At 47.1% G+C, this 13,454-nt stretch overlaps 1 protein-coding gene across 1 annotated transcript in view; it reads right to left on the minus strand.

The window, feature by feature from the left end:
* Positions 1-648: 648 nt before the first annotated feature.
* UNC79 (unc-79 homolog (C. elegans)) overlaps positions 649-13,454 on the minus strand; it is a 216,593-nt gene continuing 203,787 nt past the window's right edge. Inside the window, exons 48-51 of the mRNA XM_004681598.2 lie at positions 11,604-11,801; positions 10,152-10,229; positions 3,926-3,967; positions 649-2,340 (exon numbers count right to left, since the gene is read on the minus strand). Coding sequence (XP_004681655.2) covers positions 2,140-2,340; positions 3,926-3,967; positions 10,152-10,229; positions 11,604-11,801 — 519 coding nt within the window. The 3' untranslated portion in view covers positions 649-2,139. The remainder of the gene's footprint in view (positions 2,341-3,925; positions 3,968-10,151; positions 10,230-11,603; positions 11,802-13,454) is intronic.

Raw genomic sequence — 13,454 nt, forward strand, 5'->3', positions numbered from 1 at the left:
TGCCCGCAGAGACCTTGCTGGTCTCTCTCGGCCAGTGCTGTGGCAGGGTGCCAGCCGGGGCAGTATTTAGGTCAGGCTGGTGGGGAAAAAAGGGATGCAATTCTCAGGGCAAGAATGGAGACTTGCCTGGGAGAGAACAAGACCCTTGGTGTGACTGGAGTAAAAGAAACAGATCCAGACTGCAGGAAGCATTCGATGGGGCTGAGTCGAGAGGACTGAGCTAGGGGCACATTTCCCGCCCTTGGTTAATGCAAACACAAAGGGAAGTCCATTCAAAGACCTGGACAAAGAAGATGGGTTGGAGATGAAGCCCTGGGGGGTTGTGGGCCCTGTCTAGCAGGTAGGACAGGATCCTGGCTGCCATGGGCAGAGTGGACCAGCGATGCGCCAGGCATGTGGCTGAGCCTGGGTGGGGAAGTCAGTTAAATCCCTCACCAGGGTAGCAGCCAGGGCCTCCTCCACCCGTTTCTGCAACCCCCACCTAGGGATCCCTGAACAGAAAGAGGACAGTCCAGCCCTTGCTGAGCCCATTGGGCGGCTCAAGAAAGACCTGTTGCTTAATTGAATCGGTGTCATTCAACAGACACTGAAAAACCTGAACTACGCGCCAGCCCCCTGCGATGCAGAGAGAGAGAATATCTCCAAAGCCGCCACGGTTTGCAAGTGAGGTGAATACACGCACCTGTTCGGCAATGGGACAACTTGTTCTGGACGCATAGCCAAGCACAGCTGGCGCAGCGGGCTGGGAAGGGCCTTGCAGAAGTGCCCACCTGTCTGTTAACCTGGGGCCCCGCTGGGTCCCTGTAAATCCTCAGAAGAATGGAGATCTGCGACCCGTCTTTCTAAACTTACATAGACACCTGAACCTCCGAGGACTTATTTCCCCCTGAGAAGCGTTAAGGTAGCTGACCTCTCAGAAGAAAGAGAAGTCTCTTAATAACATAAAAAAGAGAGAGCTGCCGCCTGCCTTCAAAGCCCTTCCTAGGAAATGACTTCAAATGAATGGTGGACTTCTCTCACCAAATGATCTGAAAGAAAGGCTTTTGTTATGCATGACTCTACTGGAGTTTCAAGGGAGATGGTCAGTTTTAAAAGTCTAATAGAAATCGTTGTCAGGAACTAAACTCTAGCTCTACAGACTGACTTAAAAAACCCCCAGGCTCACAAAGATAATAAAAAATACATTTAATAGCATGTCAGTATACAGCGTAAATGTATCGTCAGTCTCCTGTCCGTCACTGCGTCACAAGGGCATGGAGGAGGAGGGCCGAAAGGCAGAAAGAACCAAGGCCGAAGTGCAGTCAGTCTTGGTTCTCTTACGCTACTAAAATTCGTTTTATGAAACGTAACTTCAGGTACAGAGCTCTGTGCCAGTGTGGGGAAGCGTCCGGTCCAGTATGCAAGTTATAGTTTGATGTTGAATTGTCTGCAGGCATTAATGAAGGAATAAAGTCTGTCATTCACAAAACTAGAGTGGTGACTGTAAGCTGACAAGAAAGGACAGCCGGGAACTAATGAGCTGAGAAACTAGTTTTAAAAATAATCAGACTGGACAGTCTTGGAAAATGATGCTATAAGACAAAGGAAACGGTTGGCACAGGTTAGCCACCTCATGTCTAAGTGCACTTTGTAATGGTCCTTGCGAGCTGCCGCTTTCCCCAGGAAAATGACAAAAAGCTTCAGTCAAGTGTCACTGGCTTATGGTGACGGGGTGTGTTTTTTTTTATTATTGCATTGCCAAGAGGAGATTTTTAAGAAAAAACACTACAAAGGTTTCAAAAACCCTATTTATTCTCTATCATCAAAAATAGCAACAGGGGGGCTTATACAACTTTTCTGTGAGTACCCACCAGTCTATTTTTTTTTTCTTAAAAAAAATAGAAGTTAGTTAAAGAAAAATGATTTGGTTTTTAAAAAATAATGTAAGGAAACACTTAATCAGATAGCCCAAGGAGTCATCAGAAATGTGTAGCAAGAAAGCTTCGTGTTTGACCTCTCCGGCCGTTGCACGTCTTTTACTAAACTAGAAAGAGAATGTACAGTACCAATATGTTCCCCAACCTGCTCGGATCGAATTGTTTTGTTTTAAACCCATTATTGCTAAACCAGAGTGTTGACACTGGGAGCCGAGGAGTCCGCTCATAGAGGATAAAATTGAGAGGCTGCTTCTGAGGACTGGATCTCCACCTGGGCCATTTTGAACTGGGCGCACTGCAGCCACTTGCGGAGGGCGGCTAGGCTGGCACTGCTCTGGGCAGAGCCCGGCAGCGTCCTTAGGCTGTGGTGGTTCACGTTGTTCTGAATGGCCTGGAGGCGAAGCTGGAGTCCGGCAGATAAGTGCTGTGAAGACAGGAAGAGTTTATTCAAGCATCTTTCCTCCTCGTGCGCAAGGTCAGCCCGGGAGCGCCTGCCTGGGCCTTTACTGCTGCCAGACCTAACAAGGCACCAGGGTCCCCAGGCATGCAGCTCTCACAGTGGCCGTGCTGGGGCGGGGGCGGGGCTTGTGGGCAGGGGCGGGGCCTGTCAGGGCTGGGGCGTGGCCTGCGGGACAGGGGCGTGGCCTTGCTGGGGCGGGCATGGCCGTGCTGGGCTGGGGTGTGGCCAGGAGCCATGTTTCCCAGAGCCAAGCAGGCTGAATTCATCTAAATAAATAAAGCCATTTCCGCTTTGGCCCATCCAGGGTAGCAGGAACTTGAAGTTGATGGGCCAGGGCGTGGCTGCACAGCAACGGAGACCCCAAAATTTCTCACATGGGACCCCGGACCCCGGACTCAAACCTTGGGGGGGCGGAATGGGGGGGCGGGTAACAATTGGGAACAATCCTTTTCAGCATGTTTGGATTTTCTCATGGGCAAATTAGAGATGGTAACCTCATCTCATGGAGGTTTTGTAAGGATGAATGAGTTGATAGAGGGTTTGGAACAGAACTTGGCACACAGATGCTCACTGCATTTTAATCACGGTTATAATCTCAGTGTCTGTGGATGCACAGAAAAGCTGGTTGGAAGCTCCTCTTTGTCTCTGCTTCTTGTCAAATTCTGCTGCCTCCTAACACTGTGAGCGGTGTCCGGTGGCCCCCCACTCCATACACACGGCAGGGGCAGGAGCACAAGCACCCCCTCCAGGCATAAATCAGCTCAGGACAAGGCTGGCAGCGGTGCTGACCACAGCCCACCACCCTGGGCACTAACAGTGCCGACCTTTGATCCGAACTCAAAGATAGGGTACTGCTCATGGTTGCACTTCCGTCCTGCTAATGGGGACGGACGTAGTCACCCCCTTCCTTCCCCACATCCCTTCCCAATTATGAGGAGAAATCCAGCAAGAAGTCTACCCCCTGCCATAGCTCTCCTCATGCATCGGGGAGCCCAGTTCTGTTGGTGCCTTGGCGTGCTTTGCCATCTGATGCCGGACCCCAATAATTGCATTCACTGAGCGTGGAATAGGCCTGTCCCTATAAAGACAAGCATCCTCAAGGTAGCGGCTGGGAGTGGGAAGTACACCTGCTCTGGACCTCCCCCTCTGGCTGTGGGGCTCTGTCCAAGTCCTCTCCCCTCTGGTCCTATGGTCCTCATGGGTAGGCCCTTTTGGCTCGATTCTGCGACTCGTTCACTCTATCCTTCCTCCCCAGAATTCTTCCCATCACAAAGCCAATGTCAGTGCCAGAAAGTGGCATCGATGTGCAGGGCCAGACCCCAGGGTCTCCTCTGGAGGCAGGGCAGCCTGTCGGCCACCCTCTCATGGGTGGCTGAGCCTCATCCAGACTCTGGGACCCCCACTCCCACCCTTTCATCCTCCTCGTCAACTGGGCAGGAGTGCCGGGTCACCTGCATTCTCGGCCCCCAGAGCAGCTAGGGTCCTGTGTCTGGGGACACTAGGACCTCCTCTAGAGGAAATGGAGCTTCCAGGCCATCCGGTGACTTACCTTGATATTTGACTGTATCATTGGCAACCACATAGGTATCAGCTGTGTGGAGAAACACAGAAGCCTCGTTACTGCTGTGCTAAGCCTGCACCGTTCCCCGCGACGGCGAGGGGAGCAGGACACGCTGCGTCCCTTTCACACCGAGCAGGGACCTGGCCCCTGCTGCGGAGTTACCAGTTATCAGGAAATGTCTTTCTGAGGCCAAACCCTGCCGAGCTGGTGGCATTTGGAGGTTAATAGGCGCCCCTTGAGTGCCTGCAAGACACACTTTAGAGTAATGACTGATTGTCTCTTGAAAGCTCCCCAGCACGGGAAATTAAATGCGTATTTACTTCATTAAATCCGTACTTTCTTGAAATAGAATTCCCTCCACAGGATCTTTAGGCCTGAGTCTCCAAGAAAAAGGGCAGCTCTATTGCTTGGAGTTGTTAGGAAACTGTTGCTGGGAAGCAGAAATGCTTCAGCGGTTCTGAAAGGCAAGCCCCGAAGTCGCCAGGCTTGATCTGAAAGCCAGTGGAGCCAGGGCTGAGCCCGAGGCCCCGGAGCGGGGCCTCAGCCCTCCTCTCCCTGCACTGGCCTGTCAGCCGCCACCGGGCCGTGGCCGTTCAGAACTAAGCGGGCCTCGTTAATGCCTGGGAACTCTACTTTGGCAGGACTCGCCGAGGAGGAGGGCTGCGGTCTATTTACCTTGGGAATCTGCTTTGTTCAGTCCTCTGGGGACTGACAGTGTGCGAACATACAACCCATTGTTTCATGCCGTGCTCCCTCCAGCCAGAGCAGGGCTGGTACACATTGAATCGTGTCCCCTTGGAAGAGTGGCTGTAATCTTCACCCATACTGTCTTTAGAATGTGGCCTCCTTTTGGAAAGGGGGTCCCTGCAGATGTGACCAGTTAAGACGAGGTCATTCTTGAGACAGTGCCCTAGTCCAGCAGCCCTGAGGTTCTGACATGAAAGGAGTATCTGGACGGCGATGAGCACCAGCGGTGTGCGCAGCAGGCAGAGCTGTACCAGCCAAAGACCTGCAGATGCTCGAAGAGGGGCTGGGACACCGTGGGCGGTGGGACTCGCTGTCCCTCCCGCCCTCAGAGGGAGCGACGCTGCAGACTCGCTGTTGGACTTCTGGCCTGCAAAGTTGTGGGAAAGGTCGTTTCTGTTGGAGGAGTCACACAGCCCAAACACACCAGCACGTGGCCCCCCCCAGGAAGCAAAGCCCAGGGGAGAGGAGGCGGAGGGAGCAAGTGACCGGAGGGGCGAAGCGCTTAGCAGAAGATCACGACACGCTAGTTAGAAAAGCCCCTCAGTGTCCTCGCAGAGAGGACGTGCGTGCCAGGCTAGGAGGCTGGATTCTGCTCCAAGTCCAACAAGCTTCTGGAGAGGGAGCTCTCATCACCACAAGGAGAAACCCGCCCCAGGATGCCCGCTGTGGAGCAGTGTGCAGGCGAGGGTGAGGAAGGACACGGAGAAGGGCCACCTCCATTATCCGGGGAGACCGGGCAGCTTCAGAGAGGAGGCGGCCATCTGCCGAAACAGCTGTGTGTTCCTGAGGGACTAGCTTGCTTAGCTTGCTTTTGGGGTGAGGAAAAGGTCAAAGAAGAAGCTAGGTCTCCAGCATGAGCATAATGGAGGACAGTGGAGCAATGAACAAGACCAGCGCCCCGAGAGCCGGCTGGAATGCAGGGAAAACATCTCTGCTCACCAGTCACGGCTCGGCCCACTTGTTCACACACATTAAAAAACAACAACAACAACAACAAAACTTGCTGAAGTGGTAAATTACATTTCTCTAGCTGTTTTTGTTCTGAAGGCTAAATCTGCCTTTAACCATCTGTGATAGGTACAATTTGCTAGTCTGATTTCCAGTAATGTTTATTCCTAAACGCATTGTTTACACTGCAGCCGGCTAAAGTTTGTCTGTAACAAAAATGCTGTGTTTAGAAAGAGACGATGGCTTGTATCAGAAAATGGAACTGTCATTGTAAATGCAATTCAGAAAATAACACCCTCTCTGGTCTTTCCCTGCCACCAACACTTCCAACAAGACGTGGGCTTACAAAGCCTTCACAGAAAGGGAGGCCCCCCAGGTGCCGCCTCCTGCTCCCCGGTGTTGCATGGCAAAGAGCAAGCCCCTAGGGACCTCGTGTCTACAGGCTTTTGTATTAAATATGGAAGCAGCCCCCAATGCCGCTTGCTGTTTTGGGAATATTCAAACTAACCTCTGCTAAGAATCGTGAGGACCTAGGGACAGTGGGGCCTAGGTGGACACTTGCCAGCATTGTTTCTGGGGCTAAGGGCCTCTGTGGCAATCAAGGGGAACTGTGGGGTTAGAATTGGAAGGGTTATTTCCCCAAGGGTGTATCACACTACGTGACCACGGGCTTCTTAAAATATTCCTGCCAGGGACCTTCAGGCTTGTGGTTCATGGAGCGTATGACTGGAGGCTGCAGGTGAAATCTCATTATTATCAATGGCATTATATAATCCAGCAGTCACCCTATTTCAGGAATGCTAAATTGACTTACTGGATAACATTCATTTCAGCTCCCTTTTGCTAGTGGCTCCTAGAAAAGCTGCCATTAAGAATTATATATAATTCATTTTGGGCTCTGTAATGTTATAATAAGGTTGGTTGGTTTTTCTTCCCTGCCGGAAACAATTTCCAGAAAACTGAAGGACATTTCAAAAGATTGTTTTTCATCAAAATGAAAGTGATACCTTTTCTCTTATCTTGCTTTATACTACAGAATAAACTAAAGACTTACTATTTGGTTGGACTGTATTCACTTCAATCCATGTTTTACCAGCTTTAAAAATGAAAATCCTTCATGAAGCTTTCTTTCAGCAAAGACAGAATAACAAATACCAAATTTGCACTCCTGCCTGGGACCAGTAAAATTTCAAATGGAGTCTATGAAACAACAATTTTCGGAAAGTGAGCACCAGCGGAGCTGGACAGTGCTCACTGAAGGAGAGAAAACAATTTGCCTCCATCACTACACCACCTAGACAGAGAGCACCTGAGGCAGTAGGAGCGCAGGAAGGAGGAACCAAGCAGAGCCTGTAGCAAGGAGATGGCTCTGAGATCCCGAGAGGTGAAGACAGCTGGCGCTTCTAAGGCAGAGAGAGAGAAGCCTTCCAGAGGGTCCCTGGTATCCGGTTTAGTACTGGCCAATGCACATACCTGAGAAAATGACCCAAGAGACAGGAAAAAACAGCCCAAAAAGATCAGAGGGGAAAACCCACAGTGATCACAGACGGCCAACTAGAGAGGGAAGATCTTGTCATTTGTAGAACATCAAATCAAGTACTCAGAAGAATATCACCTTAGTAATGAAAAAAAAAAAAACCAAAACTACCCCTAGATAAAATGCTGCTCCAATTCCACTTCAAAAAACTTAAAAGCAAGTTCAAAGGATGAAACTGCTGCAAGTCAATTATGTCAAAGAATTCAAGTCAAGAATATTTAGAGGATACAAAATGATCCAGCACCCAAGAAAGTCAAAATCAAAATGTTAAAAGTCCAATAAAAAGTTCTGAGCATGCAAAGAAGTAGAAAATATGAGAAGAAAAAAACCAAGCCTTTGGAAAGACCAATATGACCCAAAAAGATCTAATGACATGGGTAAAAGAATTAATAGATAAGTCATTAAAAGGTATTAGAACTACATTCAATTTGATCAAGAAGGCAGACGAGATATTGAGTATGTTGAATAGAGGAAAAAAAGAAACTATCTCAAGAAACAACAGCTGATACTTTTCCAAATGAGAGTTATAAGTTTAAAGACCAAAGAAGCTCAATGAACTCCACACAAGCTACATCAAGGAATAATATCATCAAATTGCTTTACAACAATGATAAAGTGAAAATCTTAAAAGCAGTTAGAGAAAAAGAGACATCGAACAGAAAAAAAGATGAGAACAACACAGATTTCTTGTCAGAAGAAAGTACTAAAAAGAAAAACTTTGCACCTAGAATTAAATACCTAGATAAAACCTTTCCATAATGAAACTAGAGTAAAACTTTCTCAAGTTTACAAAAACCGAAGGAATTTACCACCAGCAGACCGAGCAATGGACCCTCTGGGCAGAAGGAAGAATGAAGTCCATATCTCCAAAGCAAATATAAAATAGAGAATAAGGTGAATATAAACTTGGGAACAATAGAAAAAATACTTACATTTTTAAAAATTTATTTGAGATAGGCCCTCCCTGGTGGCGCAGCGGGTTAAAGCACTGCACTAAGAAGCTAAAGCCACTTCCCCATGAGTTCGATCCCCACCACAGAGGTCATCCAATGACGTGGCAGACCTCTCCTGACCTACTCCCCTCAGCAGTATACTTCATCAGTCATCCTGTTCTGCTCCCTACTCTGTCTCTGGTGAATCCTCTCACCATCCCTGCACCTCTGGCTTGTGCCCCAGTTCTGTATGAATAAATAAATAAATCTTTAAAAAAAAAATAACCCTACACATTCGTGTACCAAATAAAGCTTCATAACATGGGAAGCAAAAGCTAGTATTATCAAAAAGTTTAAACCAACTAAAAATGAAACAACACCCACAGCAGAAGACACATTCTTTTCTAGAGCACACAGAGTATTTGCCAATATAGATAATATCCTGGGAAAAACAAAACAAAGCCAGCAAGTCTCAATAAATTTAAAATGAGTCAATTTATACTAAGTATATCCTCTGGGAACAATGGAATTAAATTGAAAATCCATAACAGAATATCTCAAGAAAATCCTCAAGTAGTTGGTAACTAAATAATATTTCATTACATAATCAAAATACTTTAAATCAAACAAGAAAGCAAACAGAAAGTTCTAATGTATTTTTAACTGAATTCAAATGATAATGCAACATACCAACCTGTGGGAGGCAGCTAAGTCAGTGTTTAAAGAGAAATTTATAGCACTAGCCACTTGTGCTAGATAAGGAAAAAAGTCTCAGATCACCAGAAAGAGAACGAACAAATTAAACCTAAAGTAGTCATAAGAAAGAAAAAAAATAAAGAAAGAATAGAAATCAACAAAACACAAAAAATAATAGAGAAAAAAGAATGAAAACCAACCAAAAGATGGTGGTGGTGGTGGTTGTTAACCAAAGCTCACCTAACAAGATAAACTTCTATCCAGATTGAGCAGGAAAAAAAATAGAGAAGGCACAAATCACCAATATGAGGAATTAAAGAGGTGGCATAGCTAGTGGTTCTACTGATACTAAAGGTGTAGTCAGAACACAGTATACAAAAAAAAAGTGACCACTTTAATAAAATGGACACTCTTTGAAAGACACATACTAACAGAGTCCATTAAGAATAAACAGGTAATTGGCCTCCCTAATGGTGCGTCAGGTTAAAGCCCAGCACTGCAAGCGAACTGCAGTTGCTTCAGTGTGAGTTTGATCCCCAGCCCTGGAGGTGACCCACATGGCGCCGCAGACCTCTCCTGACCTGCCCGCTGCTCCCCTCAGCAGTGTACTTCATGGTCTGCCTGTTCTGCCCCCAGTTCTGGTCCTAAACTGATGCAGTGCGTGGTGATAGAGGGGTCAGTGGGGTGGGAGGGGAGGTGGCCAAGATAATGCAATATGAAAGTGAATAATAAAGAAGAAAATGGTACGAGAGAGGAAGCATAAAGAACCAGTGGGACAGAGGTGGGATAAAAGGAAAGGAGGGAAAAGAGTAGAAAGAAAATGATAATTGAGGGAAAACAAGTTCTTAACTCTTTTTTTTTTTATCATATGAGTATATTTCTGACGTCTCTGGATAGAAGATGGGTGGATTATTTACTTCATACACTGTCTAATGACTTAGAATAGTTAAATTAGAAGCAGAATTAGCTTATCTTAAAGAAAAGTACCAGCTTACCAAGTCAAACAATACAGAACACTTCCCTTGATTCTCCGGACAACTTTTGCAAGGTAAGGCACAACAACCAATTTATGTCACTACAGGTCATTTTCAGATCAGTGTTCCCAGTAATATTTTAATTATGTTTGCTAGGAGTAATCGTGGTTCAATGTATTTAACTGAGCGAGGGCTGGTCCACAACCCTCACCGCAAAAGTGACATCTGGTGAAAGTTTATTGTAAGAACTCGAATAATCAGCCCCGATTCTGAATGTTAAAGTTAAACCCATTTCATTTCCCTCTTCAGAAAATAACATTCAAAATAAATCACATTTTTTAGCAGCATGAAAGTCTATAAAAATTATAAGATTTTCCTACCTTGACAAAGATTGTTGAGTTGCATTCTTGCAATGCCTCCATTAAACTAATCACGTGGAGACACACCATTTCTACCATCTGAAACAACAAACACGGAATCAGTTCCACTCCCTGAGACAGGGGGTCACCAGAGACTCCCAGTGGCTGCCAATTGGTCCGCAGCCACAGGACCCCTGCCCCTGCCAATGAGTTCTCTGCTGAGTGACCACAAGGGACCACAAGGAATCGTGTTTTTCACCTCGAAAACTTCACAGAAATGGAATTTAGATGCTCCCCCAACGTGGCAATTAGCAGCCTGGTTTATATAGTTCAACAAAAAATTTCAGTATAAAATTAGTCCAAATTCACTTAAAAGAAAGTCATTTTTAACATTCAATGTCAAGGAGAGGTATTGATGGTATTATAAACCTAGTAACGACAGAAGGAAACTTTGAGTCTCGAGCTTAAGCTGAAGCTCCCAGACAAGGTGCACAGTGACAGTGTAGAATGCTCCCTCTCCAAGTTCTTCCCCAGACTCAATGTCCTGATAAATGTGATGATCACAGCACTCAGAACTTTATTGTGCAACCTAAAATGTTCACATAAATGTCCTTTAAGCTAAACTGAAACATGTCTCTTTACCACTCTCTCCAACGAGAGCCCCAAGAAGTATTTCTCAGACTAATACTCAATCCAACAGGTCATTTCTGGAATGTACAACGGTGCAGTGCTGGGTTTCTGGGCGCACCAGAATCGTCATGATGCTCTTCCAGGCCCCCCCAGGTTCTCTATCCCTGCTTCAGTCATCAAATGATGAAGCCCCACAGCTAAGATTGGGTTGCTGCTTTGCCAGCCGAGACCCCTCCTCAACACAAGACTAAAACGAAGAACTTCTTCCCTCCAAACACCCCAGTGCTGACTCCATGAGGATTCAGAGATGGTTGCACGCTAGCCACAGCCTTGAGAGTTTCCTGGTGAGCCATGGACCTGGACCTGGACACCACAGGGGGCTCAGGCCTCAGGGGGTTCCTTTCAAGGGCTGGGACCCCAAGAGGCATGGAACCGTGGCCGGTCTGCTCTTGGACACCACAAAAAGGTGACCTGCTTGGCTTAGATTGTTCCAAATTGCCTTGGAATCCAAACTAACGTGACCCTCCCTCCTCCCCTTGACCCTCCGGTGCAAAGCAACCCTTAAAGGTCGGTGTTTCATATCAATTTTCTTTGGCACCAGCCAGAGAAAACAAAACTTGTTTTTGTTTTTCATAAATTTGTTTTTTTTTTCTACTGAAGTTCTTGTGCAAGTAGAACATGCCATTTATAACATAAAAACTCACCCATCCTTCTATAATAAAATTACAACTCAAATCTTAAAAAAAAAACAACAACAAAACAGCGCCCAGAGAGCACACGGGGCTGGGACGCAGCACGCACTTCGAGTCTCTGCCCCAGAGAGGAGCGTGCGTGGGGTCTCACCACTTTGTTGTGGGCCATCAGCTGCAGGATGCTGGGCGTCACCCTGCTCCAGAACTCCAGCGCCGTCAGTATGGCCGTGAAGCTGAACTCGTTCTGGCTTTGGACGTTCGTGGCGACGGCGCTCTGCTCGCAGTACACGGTCCAGAGCTGAGCAAAGATGAACGCGTGGAAGAGGGAGCACATGTGCAGCACGGAGGTCTGTGGGGAGAGCAGGTGTTACCTCCTGGCGGCTGGGCGCCCGCATGGCTCGCCTTCGCGGGAGCCCCGTCACCGCACATCTGCTTCACTGGGCTCAGCTAAAGGAGCTCTCTCCTGCGCCAGGCCTCACAGCAACCTGCCAGCTTGCTCAGGGCGCTGGCTCAGAGGACAGCGCATCATGCCAAAAGAAAGCACCTTAGTCTGCAGAATGAATCTATGCGACTCCTTGCCTTTGGACGAAGCTGACAGTCCTCTCCCTAAGCTACATCAGGAGGAATAATTACCCCTTGGGGGGGCTCCGCATATGCAACATGGGGATGAGGATTCCTCCTCTGGTGGTTTGGGGTGACTGAGGAGACAAAGACAATTACTCTGCCCAGCTCTGCAAGGCCTAATGGCAGCGGCAATGCCAGGACCCCCAGGAGGAAGCCCTGAGTGAGCCCTACAGTGTCCCGGACTGTGCGAAAGACTTTTGCTTGATCAACCCCGCAATTCTCAATCATCCTTATCACCTATTTATGATGAAAAACTGGAGCTCAACTATTCACAATTGGTTAAGATGTGGAAACAACACGAATGCCCCCAAGTAGGTGACTGGATCAAGAAGATGCGGTTATATACACAATGGAATACTACTCAGCGATCAAAAAAGACAAACACATGCCACTTGCAGCAACGTGGATGGCACTTGAAGGGATTATACTCAGTAAAATAAGCCAGAAGGAAAAAGAAAAATATCAAATGGCTTCGCTTATCAGAAGAATATAGGGAACCCACCAAGGGGTCAGGAAAAATAAATAAATAAATAAATAAATAAATAAATAAACTAGCAGGCAGCCATAAATAAGAGACATTCAGTGAGGGGAGGGGAGGAAGCGAGATCAGAACAGGGGAGAGAAGCGCACAAGGGACTATAATGATGGTTCATGAGTGAACTGGTGGCTGGAATTTTACAGGGAACACACAATGATTTAAAAGCTATAAATAAAAACATAAATTATAAAGTTAAAAGAAAAGTTAAAGTTAAAAGAAAACTGGAGCTCGGAGAGGGGAAGTCACTTTTTCAAAACTACAACATCACAAAGTGCCGTGTTTTAGGAATCAACCACAGTACAAGTCTGGAATGTTAAGCATGAGCTGCCTAGTTCCTCTGGCAAACACCATCCAGGCCACCGGCTCCTTATCTTGGAGTCAGCGCGCCCGACGAAACCCCAGCTGTCCCAAGCCAGTGAGTCCCCCAGAATGTGCAGGAGCAGTGAGGGGCGCAAGGCTCCTCCCGCTGGGTGTCCAGACTCATGACGGACACCTGCCTGGGCTTCCTTCCTCGTTCGAGCACACCATCGCCTCTACAGCCCAGTGCGTCTCCGCGCAGGGATTCCCGCATGAACATTACTGGGTTTCCAGCCAGCCTTCCTTCCCTCTTGTAACTTCATACGTCTCTAGGGGCTGGAGTTGAAAAGACGGTGCAGGAAGAAGCTGAGTATACATTTTCCCCACTTTGCATTTGGTTCTAAAAACTGATCATGGGATTTTTATTACATTTCTAGCCTTTTATTCCTCCTCATTATTTTGAGACAGAAATGCCAAGGAAGCTAACTCTTGAGCACCTCCATGATTTATCTCCATAAAAGTAAACCAAAAACAATTCAGGGG

The sequence above is a fragment of the Condylura cristata genome, unplaced genomic scaffold, assembly GCF_000260355.1.
Source record: "Condylura cristata isolate star-nosed mole 26May11 unplaced genomic scaffold, ConCri1.0 scaffold00013, whole genome shotgun sequence".
Lineage (NCBI taxonomy): Eukaryota > Metazoa > Chordata > Mammalia > Eulipotyphla > Talpidae > Condylura > Condylura cristata.